We start from the raw sequence: 16128 nt of genomic DNA, 5'->3' as shown, positions 1-16128 counted from the left end.
AAGCCCTTATTGAGCAAGCCATGGGCGACAGTGGTGAGGAAAAACTCCCTAGATCACGAGGAAGAAACCATGAGAGGATCCAAGACTCAAAGGGTGAGGGGCACCCATCCTCCTCTGGCCGACAACAGACACACAATAATAACAAAAATTTAGGATTTAAATTATGAATAGCATTTAATACTGGTTTTAATCACCAACCTACGTGCACACATTTAGTCTGTTACCCAGTGTGTTACGAGACTGAAACAGGTGTCTCTCTGGACGCCGAGCTTTGTTTTACCACTTTGTTCTCAGGACATCATGGCACCAAAGGAGGAGAAAGGGTCCTTCATTAGTCGCAACCCTGCTGCTGGAGACCTTGGACCTGACCTGACCTTTGACCTGACCAGACCCAAGGCATAAAACGCCCGTTGCAGCCCATTAACGCAGCATGTTAACTGAGCTCACCCGATTCACTTTGATGTCCTTCTCTGGTCAGCTTACCTTTAGCATACTTTTACAGATGCTGCTTCTTCAGTTCACACACAGGCTTTCTCTGTGACAAAGTGTCAAATGCGTGTGTGTATATATGTGCTATATTCACAGGTAGGTGTAATTTCCTGTTTGCATTAGGGCACACACTGGTCTACATGCTCTCAGCTCACTCTGGGTTTGGTCTGCGCTCAGCGCTTTATTAACTCCTCACTAATTTATGCACTGGGGGGCGCTATACGCAGTACCTGCTAGTCTGCCGTATATTTGTACGAGTCATCCACGACTCCTGGCAGCACGGTGGTGCTCTGTAGCTCACTGACTGTTAGAGGTAAATGATCTATCAACACTTCAGTGGGCTCGTGATAACTGACTATCGACTTTAACGGATGAGCAGGTGACTCTAATATCCACTTATACAGTAACTGGCCCTGCACATACTGTTCATGCACACATGCTTTTATATATATATATATATACAGAACTGACAAATGCACTACGATGACATCAGTTCACTAAAGAGTGAACAGAACTGAGCACAAACGCACTATGATGGCCTCAGTTCACTTCAGAGTGAACAGAACTGACAACAAATGAACTACGATGACATCAGTTCACTACAGAGTGAACAGAACTGAGCACAAACGCACTATGATGACCTTAGTTCACTACAGAGTGAACAGAACTGAGCACAAACACACTATGATGACCTCAGTTCACTACAGAGTGAACAAAACTGAGCACAAACGCACTATGATAACCTCAGCTCACTTCAGATTGTACAGAACTGACTACAAACGCACTACTATGACATCAGTTCACTACAGAGTGAACAAAACTGAGCACAAATACACTACAATGACCTCAGTTCAATTCAGAGTGAACAGAACTGAGCACAAACGCCCTGGCAGCCAACTGGCCCAGATATACACAGGCATAACAAACTGACACCTCCGTGCATGCGAGTCCGTTGACGCTCCAGAACTTCCTGCCAAAGACACACAGTCACTTCCTTGCCAGCCCAGCGAGGATGCAGAGCACACACAAGCTAAGGAGACTGTCTGAGTCCATGTAAATCTCCTACCAGGCAGTTTAGCTTTTCTAGACAGAATGTCAGCCACTGAACAGGGTTAAAGAAAATAGCGGTCAGGAGGTGGACTGGCTTCACTTCAGGGAATTGCTTAAATATTCCAGAGTACTGGAACAAAGCAGGCTACCTGCACGCCATATAAATCACGCACACACACACACACACACACACACACACACACACACACACACACACACAAACCATGAATCTCACCACGTATCTCACCATATACAGACAAAGCCATTATACTAGTAAACATAAATATACATACATACACACAACTAGTGCGCAAAATATTTAAATACAGTTATTCTCAGTATTGTGTGTTTTGTGTGTGTGTGTGTGTGTGCATGTGTGCGTTTGCTCTGCAACAGAGAACAACTTTAATCGCTTCTTCATTATTGCCCTCTTGTTACTATGGGTTATTATCCTCAGCTTGGGGCAGGGTGTGTGTGTGTGTTTATGTTGCTTGCTTGCTTGTCGAAGGCTGAATCCCCAGCTGTGTCGCTCCAACTTTAGCGTCGGCCTTCCGTAAAGAGGCTTTCCTATCCAATGTGGGGTTAATGCCGTCCGAGTGAAGACCCCTGCCACAGACATCGTCTAGCCCAGGATAAAGACCCAAATGCTTCACGCCTCATAATCAATTTGGAAGATGACGTGGCAGCCCCTCCCACCACACTACGCTGGACAGGAAAGAGTGGAAAGACTTCATAGCGCTCTCTCCAGCACAAGCCTGAACTCTGAGAAACTGAGGCCGTCCGCGCTTTGATCTCTCGTCCGTCACGTCGGTGCTTAAAAAGACGGCCAGGCGCGGCCGGTCGTGGCTCACATGAGACCGGAGTTCCTTCCCCTCCGCCACCAGTGACTGGTCATCGTTCCCTTCTCTGCTCTCGTCGGCGCTGCTACGGGCCTTCTCGTCCAAAACAACGCAAGAAAAGAGGAAATAAACCCAACTGAGCCGTCTGACGAGGCTCCGGTAGTGAACCCCTGCAAATGACTCAAAGGGCAGCGTAGCAGACTCAAACACTACACATGTTCAGGAGGCAGAGGCTACCGAACCCAGCAAATTCTTCCTATTTTTAAAACTCTTTGGCTCTTTGTTGTGGAAAACTTTCCAGGCGGAATGAAATCGATAGGTTGCGCTCCGGTACGGTGGGATACACAAGTGCCAGGGTGATGTTTATCTCCGTGGACACACACACACACACACACACACACACACACACACACACACACACGCTGTTTTACACACGCAAATCCAGATGCAGGAGGAAAAAACATCTGTGAGGGCTCGGAGCAAAGCCTTCCCCCTCCAGCTCTGGATCAGGCACTGGTGTTGGGAGCCTCTCTAACCCAGCCTGCCCTTCTCCCCTGCCCGGGGGTGGGTGGGTGGGTGGGTGGGTGGGTAGGGGAGGAGGGGGAGGGTCCAGGGCCAGCAGAGGGGTCGGCGAGGACTCTCGGGGGTCAGCAGAGGTCAGGCTAGTAGCAGCACTCTTCACTAATGACCTCTGCGATCCCCCCACCTCCGCGCGGCTCTCCCAGAAAGCACCGGGCCACAGCCCAGAGGCCAGGCAGGGACCCCCACCAATAAATATATGCATAAGCCAGGTGGAGAGGACGAGCTTTAATTGCCCCTGTCCTTATGTTTAATGTACAGGCCGGCGAGGCAGGGGCGGGGCGTGGAACAGTCGCATGGAGACGGAGAGGAGGAGTGCGGAGGAGAACCCAGAAGAGAAGAGGAATGGCTTGTTTTTTTCTGATGTATGGCTCTAATGTAGCAATGATTAGAAGGTTCTTCCCGAATTACACCTCCTCTTCTGACACGTGCAGGAAAAATCCATCACACACACACACACACACACACACACACACACTTCAGTAGACGCCACCAAGGACCGGTGTGAACTGTGAGGGATCTTTGCTAGATTAACACTAACACGCATCCTCCTGTGCTGCACTGGACAGGTAAGTTTAGTTTAAAAAAAAACAACCCTTCAATTACAGAGAAAACGAGGCGTACAAACTCGACCTGTCGTATCTCTGTGCGCTTCCTGGCCCGCCGACGTAAGCGGCCTCCGCGGGTGAGGTGGAGACAGCTGCCAAATGTAATCTGCACGGGGGACGGGGAGCTTTGAGAACCTCTTTCTCCGAGTGGTGTTCCAGCACATTTTAATCTGCGCCACGCAGCAGCCTGGGCCGGGCCATCTTAGAGCGGCCAGCCTCCTCGGGGAGGCCCTGGCGCGGGGGGGAGGAGTGGGGGAGGCGTGTTTGGCAGGCCAGCGAGGGCGGCCGCCCAACCAGAATTAATAGCAGCCCTCGCCAGGGCGACGCCTCCCCTTCCGAAGTGGAGCGTGGCACCGAGCAGGTCCTGCACGGGTCCGCGGCACGCCTTGGTTCCGAGCCACCGATCTCTGGCCCACCGATAAAGCGCACGGCTTATCCGGTACAATGGCGCAGCCCAGCACTGAGCTCGTACATTAAGACAGATCCTTCCACACAAAACTAGCAGGCAGGCCACAGATAAGGAGTTGTCACTGGCATGCACGCTGCCCTGGGGGGTGGGAAGTAAACACCACTGCCACCCCTGTCTGCCTCTGACCCCAGAGCCAAGCGCACAGAGCCGTGCCGCCACTCCCAACCAAGAGGGGTCAGCAGAGAGCAACATGCCCATCACACGTAGGTAAGACGATAGAGGAGAACAGTGATGTTTTCATAGGTGAGGGCCAGTGCTGTCATTCCGATAGGCAAAAATAAAAGGTAATAAGGAATAATAAGAAAGGAATGGTGCTACGGGGCGTATTCAAAGCACTCGTGAAGCAGACATGAGGGGAACAAAAATAGAGACCAAAGGAGGAAGCCCAGTGATACCAAACTGTGTAATTACAGGTTCCTTTGTCCTGATGAAGTACCTTTAGGAGTTGTTAACAAACTGCTCATGCTGTGAATTCAATGAACATTTTAAAAAGAGGAAAAATAAAAAATCAATTTTCTGTTTCATCTCCCATTACCTGAGAAACTACACAAGCACAGTTGAATCAACACAGTACCAGAGTGGGCAGGTAATCGCTAACATCCAGCCATGATGTTATGTTATGATATAAACCATTACCAATATTATCCATTCAAAATTTAACAGAGGATATGGTTTTTGTTCTATAAAAAAACAAAAAAACAAAAAACAATGAACTTAATATTTAGGCTTTGATGTTAGTTTAAGATACTAATATTTCCTCAGTATTGGTAAACATAAACACCTTTAAGTTCTGATTATCCAACACAACCACACTGTCACTAAGATCTGCAAGTACACATATGACTAGAATATTGACGTCTTTCTTCACACACACACACACACACACACACACACACACACACACACGCACACATGTGCGCACACTCACACACATACTCATACACACACACACACACTCACACACGTGCACATATACACACATACATACACACACACGTACGTGCATACACATACACACACATATACACACATACACAGACACACACACACACGTGAACACACACGCACGCACACACACACACACACACACACACACACACACACACACACACACACACTTGTGCTACCAGGCTAAAGCTTTAAGGAAGGAAGTTCTGCTTTAAATAGTGGCTGGAAGGGAAGGGCAGCACATTCCCGTTAACCACAGTCATTCCGGACAGGTTCCATTAACCAGAGTCATTCCGGACAGGATCCGTTAACCACAGCAATTCCAAACAGATTCCAGTAACCACAGTCCTTCCGGACAGGATCCGTTAACCACACCGATTCCGGACAGGTTCCGTTAAACATACTCATTCCGGACAGGATCCGTTAACCACAGTCCTTCTGAATAAGTTATGTTAACCACAGCAATTCCGAACAGATTCCAGTAACCACAGTCATTCCGGACAGGATCCGTTAACTACAGCCATTCCGGACAGGTTCCGTTACCCACAGACATTCCAGACATGTTCCAGTAACCATACTCATTCCGGACAGGATCTGTTAACCACAGTCATTCTGAATAAGTTATGTTAACCACAGCAATTCCGAACAGATTCCAGTAACCACAGTCATTCCGGACAGGATCCGTTAACTACAGCCATTCCGGACAGGTTCCGTTAACCACAGACATTCCAGACAGGTTCCGTTAAACACAGCCATTCCAGACAGGTTCCATTAACCACAGCCATTCCGGACAGTATCCATTAACCACAGCCATTCCGGACAGTATCCATTAACCACAGCCATTCCCGACCAGGTCCGCACCTACAACAAAGCAACGCTCAGGTTTCTACACCACTACATATGTTGCGTCATGGGCAACGTGGGTCACGCCCATCCGTCAGCGTGGACCAGTCCCGGCACTGCGGACACACCAGAGGTTCACTGTCATTTAGGGCTACTGTCATTCATACTGACCCTCAGTGTGACCCCAAGGTCAGCCCTCTCGTACTGATCAGGCTACGCTATAGTTAAAACCATCCTGTCTGAACACACACGTGGGAGAGGAGAAGCGGACAGTCGGTCAGTGAAGTCCTACCGCATTTGACTTTCTGAAGGTTAGGTAGGATTTCTAACATTCAAGTTTTTCATTTTCAGTAATTTGATTTGAATCATTCAGGCAAGACAGTTGTTATAAATAACTTAACCTGCTTACTGTTGCACTGTGGCACTGAGAAAGAAAAAAGAAAAAAACTCCATGTAAATGAACGGATTGGCAAATATATAAATAGAACTAATTCATTAATCAATTAATTAGTAATACTAGCACAAAAATGTGCAGTTACTCAGTGAAGCACTCCACCAAAATGTATTTATGTGACCACAAGATATAACAAATCTTTTCTGTTTCAAAACATGACTATTGCTAAATAACAAATAATAAAATAGAAAAGAATGTTAATAAAAAGATGAACAAAATATTATCTTTTGAAAAATAAAAGATAACACATATTTGGCATACAGAATCAGCGTGAATTTTGATAAATCTGTAAACAAACAATTCTTAGAAAAAAAACCCAGTTGTTAAGAAAGAAACAAAAATACAAAAAAAACCCCCCAAAAAAACAGATGCAAGTGAAAAAAACAAACAAAAAAAACAGAATCCATGAGAGCGTAAACAAGGGAATGTGGAGGTCTCCCTGTCTCCCGTGTGCAGCGGCCAGTCCTGTGGTAACTCACTTCAGCAGTTTATAACAGCCTGCTGACCAATGAAAGTCCCGCACAGCTGCCAAAAGTCTAGGTGACAATAAAAAAGCCATTTAATGCTAAAACCAGATGGTGAAGCAAAGAGATGTCAGGGATAAGATCTCTACCAACACACACACACACACACACACACGTGCACACGCACATATATACTCAAACACATGCCAAAGAAACTAAATCTACATTACACAGCAGTAGTCCAATAATTTTAGAAACGTAGTCCAATAATTGTAGAAATGTCTTTTAACTACCAGAACAAAAGAAATTGCCATATTATTTGATGATGCATGCTTTGTTCACTACCAAGCACAATCTCTAAACTACCTAAATTAATCTCTAAACTACCAAAACTAATCTCTAAACTACCTAAACTAATCTCTAAACTACCTAAATAAAATGAATCCCACATACCTTTTAACCTCTTTAAAGTTGCTAGTCAGCAAGTGTTTTCATCTACCTCAGACATCCTTTTATAATATGGAAAACCAACTAAAGGTGCGCCTTCTTAAAACTACACATAATACCTTTGATGGAGCTGAAAATTAATACAGTAAATGTTTAAATATTCCCATTGTCTATTTTCAGACATCAGGTAATGGAGGTTGTTTGCAACACTTCCCAGTTTACTAATGGCCTTCCTAAAATCTACCTGCAAAGAAATGATTTTACACGCTCTGCAACAATCTCCCCCAGAAAGACCTCAGGAAAGACTCTAACACCCCCCAAATCTACCTCCCCCCACCACAGCCCGACATCCACGTCTCAAGGCTGAGTCTTCCCATCTGCAGATTACACTCCGCACCATGTCAGAGGAGAGTCATGGGGGGAGGGTGGGGTGTGTTGGTGTGGAAATAACGGCATTAGCTCTCTGTCACCTATCAGCGCACGGTGCACCCATGCCACGGCGCAGAGCTGCCCGGCTGCAGGGCTAAAGGTCTGGTTTGGTTTGATTGGCTGTAAACAGGGGTGCAGGAGAGGGGTGCGTGGCCTCTCCCAGACTGTGCGCTACTCTCGTCCTCCCTTAATGTCCTGCAAATGAAGAGGACTCATTAATGTGTAATTAAGTAATAATCATCGCTACATAATGCATGAAACGCTCGTGGGAATAGCGCAGATATGAAACAGCAATGCCCCGGCCAAGCGAAGTACACACAGACACACATTAAAACAGGATTAATTGGGAGAAATAATATTTTGATAAGCTCCACTCCCTCACACTTACATAAGTGTGTGCTCTCTCTCTCTCTCTCTCTCTCTCTCTCTCTCTCTCACTGTCTGTCTCTCTCTATCTCTCTAGTTATTAACAGTGCTAATCATAGCCTTTAATGCTATTTGAATTGAGAGCATGACTTCCCTTAAAGGAAATAATCCCTGCTCTAATGGATGTGATAAACTGCTTCCTTCAGGCTCTCCCGTTCATCGGACGAGTTCCACTCGAAATATCAACCCATTCACGCCTCCAGTTTGACTTTCGGAGACGAGAAAACGTTAAACAACCTCAGTCCCTGTGTATGATATAACGTGGCACAAAAACATTTATATGGTGCTACCCATAGTCCTCTTGGAGCCGCTTGGACTCCTCTGATCCTTGACACTGCCAATCAATACGAAAGGTGTTTGGAGGAGATAACGGCGCAGTGAGCCTTCCTTACATATTTAATTGGCCGATGACTGACGTGCATCACCGAGCCGACACGAGTGGTTGCGGTGGCGGGGGAATACGTCTGGAGTGCCAGAAGGCTACTGTACGGTGCGTGTCGCGGGTTTTGACAGTGGTACCTGGCGCTTTCTACAGACAACAAACTTGTAAACATCCGCTTTGACAAAAATTTTAAAAGCACTGAAATTCTGCCCCACTGTGTGTATAAATCAGGCTGAGGATTTTTAAAAATCATATATGGTAAAATATGATAAGAAAGAAATGGATACCACATTATTATTTTTACATCAGTCATTGCCTCAAGGCAACATGTGTGCCAGAACATTAAGTGGTCATTAAATTAACAATAACACCCCCGGTAGCTTCTTTTAGTAAAACGTTTAACACCATAAAACTCATAAACTTTACAGTACAAGTAATAGGCCATTGGTAATAATAGCAACAATAATAAAAAGCATTTCCGCTTTGCAATTTAACTGCTTTGCATATGTTTCCGGGGGGGGGGGGGGGGATGCATTATTTGTTTCAGAACAAACGGTTTACACTGTCAATAAATCGCCGCAGATTGTGTCCGTTAATTAGAACAAAACCCCCGAGTTATTAATTGGGGGAGGGGGCCGACCAGCGACCACATGGCCATCCCGGGTCCATCTGCTTTCCATAGGGGTCAGCGCGCCATGCGCGTCTGCGCCCGTCGCTCCTGCGTTTGGAATCGCCAAGCGCGCGGGGACGGACATCTACCGAGCGAAGTGCACGAGGCTTCGCAGGAGTGCCGAGGAGGTGAAGCGCCTTTGTGTGACCGCGAGGTCGTGCACCAACCGGCTGACAGGCACAGTGTCCCGGTAGACCAGCGCGACCCGGGAGATAACCGAACATGGGACACCAGCCAGGCTCGCATCCAGCTGAGATCCTTACATAGCTGCAGAAAAAAGGCTGTTTATTTGTAAAACAGGCCTAAGCAAGGACAGAAACTTACGTGGACTACGACAAACCTTTCTCGCTTTAAGGAGTAATCAGATTGTTATATTTAATAACGACTCTTACGAACAGTTATAATTACGATACAATGTAGTTGTAAATATAGATGACATTTGTATCGTATCGTATGGTAAATATTTGATAATAGGACATAAATCAAATTGGCCTATATTAAGTCATCATCGCATCGTTACAAAACACAAGCATCAGTCCAAATGTCGATCTTATTCGGAATACGCTCCGTGCACCGTTTCCAGCTAAACGTTTAAACTTCGGACTAACCATGCTTTCAAACCGCTTGCATCCGGTAAACCGACCGATGCCGTAAACTTATTATCTCTTTTTTATTTATTTCCGAGGGCATCGTAGCCCGTGGGCGCTGTAAATCTGGTAACGCGACGCCACTATTCAGGGCAAAGATGTGAAATGGTGGCATTTCACAATACGCGCCAGTTGCAGCCATGAAACCTCATTGGTCACACTGCTGCTCGCGACTCGTCCGCGCCTGCAGCCGCGAAAGCGCTTACCTTTAACGGAGCGAGGTTTGGCCTGCTTGCGCCTGGACATTTCTGCCTCGGTGCGTTTCCTCTTGTTTGGATCTCCCGTCCTACTGTGCCAACAACCATAGGCTAAAAGCGCGCGTTGTGCTTCCCCCCCTACTTCGCCTGTTGCAATGCGGCAACTTCGGACTGGTGTCGCGGTAGTCCAGTAGCACTATGAGGAAGGGATGGCCGCGCGCAACGGAGAGCAGCAGCCGCCGGATATTCCGCAAATTTCAACAACTTCGACCGCTGGATATAACCTGTAGATTTGAACGGAACAACTTGCGGTGGTCGGTGATCCTAACGCCACGATCTTTTGTTCCGCGCACAGACCGACGTCGCGGACGGTGGAGCGTCTTTACCGAGACACGGTCAGAGTTTGGAGAAGCGGCTGCGTTACGGTAACACCTGATCAGTCTTCAGAAAGGTGCCAACACTTCCCGATAATGCGTTAACCACAAGTAAACGAGCAAACGATTTCGGTTTGGATCCGTTTGTGGGTTTTTATTCTTCTTTCTTTCCGCCCGCGTGGTCCGCTGGAGGTTCTGTTTTGTGCAGTTGTCGGAACTGTCTCTTTTCCTCGCCCTGATCCCGCAAACACCGAGCCGCCCTCCTCGGACTCTTATTTTTCCGAAGGCACCCTCAATGCCATTTTACGCAGCATTTTCACCTGTGGGGATTTTCCCGTTTGCTTTATCCCCCTTTTCAATTCCCCGAAAGCCGTGAATGTTTGCGGTCGCTAGCCTCTCTCTCCCTTTTTCTTTGTCCTGAGTCTGGTCCGTCCTCCGCCTCCCGATCCGACTGCTGGCGGGGCTGCAGCGCAGACACACATAATAAAGCCAGGCTTGGCTGGAAGTGTAGCCGTGTCCCAGCAGGAGGATGTGAGAGTAGGGTCCCGGCGGGGGAGCGCTCTGATCCCGCAGGGAGCTCCGCACAGCCTGGGTTGAGCAGACAGAGAGAGCCAACAGCACCAAACCATGGTCAGCCATGGAAACTACAGCTTAACTTGGAGCACGGATCAGGGCCAAAACATGGAGCTTCGAGGAACTGCTGCGCACAGGAAAAAGACGGACTGGATTGTGTTATACGGTCCTCACTCTCGTTACGCGGTGCCATCGTCTTGGGCTCACTCCAGCATTTTACCGCGCAGAGGAGATTTTTACCGATGAATTTTCAGTTCACCTGCATATTTATTTTTATTGTTTTTTTGTTTTTTTTGCATTTTGCTGCTATGTGGAAAACAAGCTTTTACTTGTCTATAATTACTACTTCAGCGCGATCGCTTATGTTTAGGGTATAATTCTCGCTTCTTTAAGATGGGTCTAATTGTGTTAGTATGCTAGAGCTATAAAATTATCTCTGGAATCAGGATAATTTCATGTTTTAATAACTTATTTTAAAATATTTAATTTTTTAGTTTTTTTAAAAATTGTTCCTAAGTACTTCCGTTTATTTATGTTAAACGTAGTTTGGATCGCGCTTGGCGTCTATATTACACCCAGAACGTTCTGCGCCGTAACAGCGTGCTGGAATCCATAGGCAAACGCGCGGGCATGTTTGTAACATCAAAGAAAGCCTACAGCCAAGCGTCAGTGTGCACGGTGCAGGGTCGGGCCTTCGCACGGATCATGCGAGTCGTATCTAGGGCATAGCCAAAATTCCTCGCAGCTTCCGTCTGGGCGTCCGCAGTTTGAGACGCAATACTCCACTGACAGAAAGAGGGCACGTTGGCAACACGAGCCAAAGAAATATTCAAAAAATATCACACGCGGCTTTGTTCTCGCCTCTTCTCCGCGGCGCGCTCTTTGACCGAGCCGGAGCTGCCCGGCCGTTGTCATGGATAACACGGTGGGTCCCCTGTCTTGAGCAGCGGGGTGTCCCGCGGACTGAGCCTCGCCTCCCCGTCGAGTCGCGAGGCGGCCTTTAAAATTGACCTCCCGTGGAGGCGGGGGGCCCCTTCTCGCTCTCGTCTGAACCCCCACTGGAATGGCCGCGCGCCTGGAGACTGCCTTTAAAAGCGCCTCCGGCGTCCCGGAGAGGGGGGCCCTTGGCTCCGCCGCAGTTGCACCCCTTTCTAAATACAAAGGCGAGAAATAGCCCATATTACAAGCTCCTTGTGGGTCAAGGACAGCTAAGACGTGAATGGCTTGAAAAACTCGCATTGTTAAATCACATAGCACGCGATTACACCCTCTGTCATCTTCTCTTGGATTTACTTTTTTTTTTTCCTTTCGCAACAGCGAAAAGCTTAGAAAACGGCTACAAGACATGTGGATGAAATTAATTAAGACTCAAGAGAAAAGAGGCGTGAACTCTAAATGTGGTGGTCCTGTTTGGAATCACTACTGGGGCTATTTTAGGGAGAATTTAATACGTTTTATGCTGGAGAAAATGCCATGTTGTTTGAAATGCGCCTAACGTCTAAGGCATGTAAATTTTGCAAAACGCACATAATTTATAGTGTGTTTGTGTGTGTGTGTGTGTGTGTGTGTGTGTGTGTGTGTGTGTGTGTGTGATATCTTTGCTATTTTATGAACTCAACAGTAGAACCACAGGTACAGACTATGTGTTGAAGAATTTCTGAGAGTGCAAGTCACCAGACGAGAGACCTGGACCTTTACAACTAGTCCATCCAACCGAGGAGCTGGGCTGAAAATGACACCAGGGCGATACTAATTCCAATCTATTGATTCATCAAACACAAATTTAGAATTTAACAATAATGAACTATGCATTTGTTGCGCGCGCACGCACACACACACACACACACACACACACCTCTGTATTTAGATATGGTATTCCTGGGCAGTTAGTAGTCATAGTGGATGGAGCCCCCACAAAGCCCACATAAACACTCCCCCATTGTACTGTCACGAGCCTGGAGAGTTCATGTTATATTTATGTTGCCTACAGCGGAGTCGCTCTGTTCTGTTCAGCTGAACTCATGCCAGCTCTTTCAGATCCCCCCTCCACAGACAATGTTACATCTCATTGGTTTTGCCCTAGATAGACTATTTTTACAGGAAATAATTAGACATAACTGATTTAAATACTGCAAAGCCAACAGTCTTCGGTCTCGTTAACAAAAAGCGACGGCGAAGGGCTGCGCGCGCGCAGACGAGAGTCGCGTGGAAACGCTTCCCCCTCGAGCACCGCTTTTGTCAAACAGGCGGAAGTGTGAGGTTCAGGAGAAGCTGTTATTTGACTGCATGCGCTGAAGGTAAATTAAAATGAATGTATTTTGTCAGGCCCGGTGGCAGGTACATCCATGGTGCTCCCTCTCTGCACAGTGAAAGCAATGCACCCCGTTATGCCACTCCGGGAGAATTAAACATATCAGTGTCACATTCGAGGTGGATTTGTCTGTAGTGTGTTTATCTGTTTTTGGTTACTGTGTGTGATGTGCAGAGTCTGCTTTTAACCGTCACGTCCCCAGAGCCGGCTGGGGGTCCGTGCAGAGAGAGACGTTTAAGCACGCCATTGGTACAGGAGCTTGGTACAGTTACCCCAGCAGCGTCGGGGCAGGCTGAGGTGAGGGGTGCTGTTGTCTCTCGCCGGGGCCTGTATGCGAGAGGTGGGTCCAGATTGGGGCTGAGCGCTCCAGTGCGCGCTCTCTCTCTCTCCCCTTTGTTCTAGCACTCTCTGATTAGCCACTAGAAAGCCCCGCACAGCACCGGCACGCTCCCACTACCCGGTGCCGTCCGTGCCCGACTCGGGCTGCGCCCACCCGGCCTCCGCCAGGAGCCTCGCCGCCCGTGCTTTCGGAGGAGCTCGGTAAACGAGGCAAGCAGGACAACGAGTTTCAGCCTTTGAGGCTTACTGCGTCCAGTGCCAACCCTCTAGACAGCCCCCTTCTCTCCCCTCCTGTTTTCAGCCCCTCAGCGTCTGGCTCTTGCCCCAGTCTTACACAAAGAAACACCAGCTTCACGGACTTAGGGCATTAAACCATAAAGGCAGCAGATAGAGGACAGGTTCAGAACACGCGCCCCTGAAAAGGGCCAAACATGTGATCTTCTCGTCAGGATGCGCTGGGAAGAGTTAGTGATTAGTGAGTGTTTGGGGTTTTTTTTCTTTTGTGTGTGTGTGTGTGTGTGTGTGTGTGTGTGCCGTCATTTTGGGCAGACGCTACATGGAAGTGAAAAGGGGCAAAGCACATGGAGACAGAAAGAGAGAGAGACAGATGGAGGGAGAGAGATGGAGAGAGACAGACAGATGGAGGGAGAGAGATGGAGAGAGTCAGACAGAGAGGGAGAGAGACGGAGAGAGACAGACAGAGAGAGGGAAAGAGATGGAGAGAGACAGACAGAGAGAGAGGTATAAAGAGGAAAGGAGAGGCGGGGCGAAGAGGACAGTGCTCCCATAGAAATGCCATCCTGATGAGTTGCAACAATGCTCTGACTCCCACGGCATCGGCTCTCTGCAGGGAGTCCCTCCTAATTTCCTCCATCCATAATAAAAAGAGCTACATTAAACAGCGCCATTAGTGCCAGCAATTTGCTTTATTCTCCACAGAAAGAGAAATGTTATCTGTGGCGGACAAACTTAACCCAATTAAAGCTGCCTGTGCACGGGGGCCTTGCCGGATCTTTCGACTGGGGCTTCGGAACGAGGGCAGAGGAAGCCAACTTTGGGGGAAGAAAGCGTGAGGAAAAAAGAGAAGCGCGTCTGGAGACGCAGTGAGAGTAGGGGAGAGATGAATGTGTTTTGAGGAAAAGAATGGAGGAGGTTCGACGTTCTCCGAATCCCCCCTTCCCTCAACTGTTGGAATTCCAGTGCCGTTTACAGCATTGTGAAAGAACCTACATGATCTATATTTAAGAACGCAGGTATACCAGTTGTGTCCCCATTTTCCTAGAATGGTGAGGGTTGTTTTGCATGTGTGTGTGTGTTTTTTTTTAATCTGTGAGAAAGGAAATATACAAAGTCACACATTTGGGGGGCACTCTCTCATACCCTCACATTTTTGGTGTTAATTGTTGTGATAACACCTCTCGATTACAGGGGTTTAATTATCAACATGTTTGGCTGTTAGAGTGAGTATCTGGCACGGATCCTTCGAGTTGGGGGGTGGGGGGGGGGGCGAAGGTTCCTAATGAAGATCTCACTCACAGCAGCATGCTGTAACACAGTGCGGCACACTGCTAACAACGCTGCGCGTCTCGTTCAGAGCTGGCTTGGGCGCGTGCGAATTCTAACACAACAACCGTAAGAATATTCATAGTGATACATTTTGATTGATATCCAGTTGTGCTGGGACGGCAACTGTTCAGCCCTGAAGGGGGAAGGCGGTTCTAAAATCCGCTTTGTTTGTTCGACCGGCGTGTTACCATGGTCGCAAACTATAATGAAAGACCGGGATGAAGTATATCTGTTTTTTAGTCGATCACAAGCTTGGTGGAAGCAGGTTGTCTGTCCCTGTGTGTATGTCTGGTAATCTCTCTATCTCCAAAGGCATCCATCAGCAGTAGTGGAGTTGTTTTTCTGTCTCTCCCACCCCCCCAAAAAAAGCTCCAATCAACACCTCCCAGCTGGTGAAATGAAGCAGAACCAAGCCTCCATTACTTTGAGACTTGATGGATTCTTCACAGCTGCGGTCGAGTGTCTGTGAGCAAAGGCTGGAGAGACAAACAGCTGTACAACATGCTCCGTTAAAGACACTCACCCACACGCTGACATTGTGTGCCATCAGCGCGCACACACGCATGCACACACACACACGCACACACACACACACACACACACACACTTGCATACATTCATTACAACCTCCTGTTACTAATTCACAGCCAATTGAATTCTCTGTGTCCATGCCTGCTAACTACATATCTGATTCCATGTTATAGAAATAATTATCTAGTGTATTCCATTTCTATTTCCATTTTTGCTTTGTACTCTTTATCAGCAAAACATCCTCCAAAATTACAAATATAACTGGTCTGAACCCCCCCCCCCCCCCCCCAATTATATTAATGGAAGTATGCACACTTATAAACAGTAAACATATATATAAACTTATAAACACTTATATATACAATAAAGAGTAGAAACAATGTAATTAAATGTATCTTTCTGTGGTTTGAGATGAAAATCTAAACATTAAACATTGTATTAAACATTTCTTCTTTTATAGGATGACTAAAACTAAATCAAATTCTGGCAAATG

The 16128-nt window shown here is 47.3% G+C and overlaps 1 protein-coding gene across 2 annotated transcripts in view; it reads right to left on the bottom strand.

Annotated features, from left to right (window-relative positions):
• Nucleotides 1-12463, bottom strand: part of znf423 (zinc finger protein 423) — a 143107-nt gene extending 130644 nt beyond the window's left edge. For both annotated transcript variants that reach the window (XM_035525243.1, XM_035525244.1), the window contains exon 1: nucleotides 9951-12463. In XM_035525243.1, the coding sequence (XP_035381136.1) occupies nucleotides 9951-9990 (40 nt within the window). In that variant the 5' untranslated portion in view covers nucleotides 9991-12463. The remainder of the gene's footprint in view (nucleotides 1-9950) is intronic.
• Between the last annotated feature and the right edge of the window lie 3665 nt (nucleotides 12464-16128).

The sequence above is a fragment of the Electrophorus electricus genome, chromosome 4, assembly GCF_013358815.1.
Source record: "Electrophorus electricus isolate fEleEle1 chromosome 4, fEleEle1.pri, whole genome shotgun sequence".
Taxonomy (NCBI): domain Eukaryota; kingdom Metazoa; phylum Chordata; class Actinopteri; order Gymnotiformes; family Gymnotidae; genus Electrophorus; species Electrophorus electricus.
This window is presented reverse-complemented; position numbering and strand designations above follow the sequence as displayed.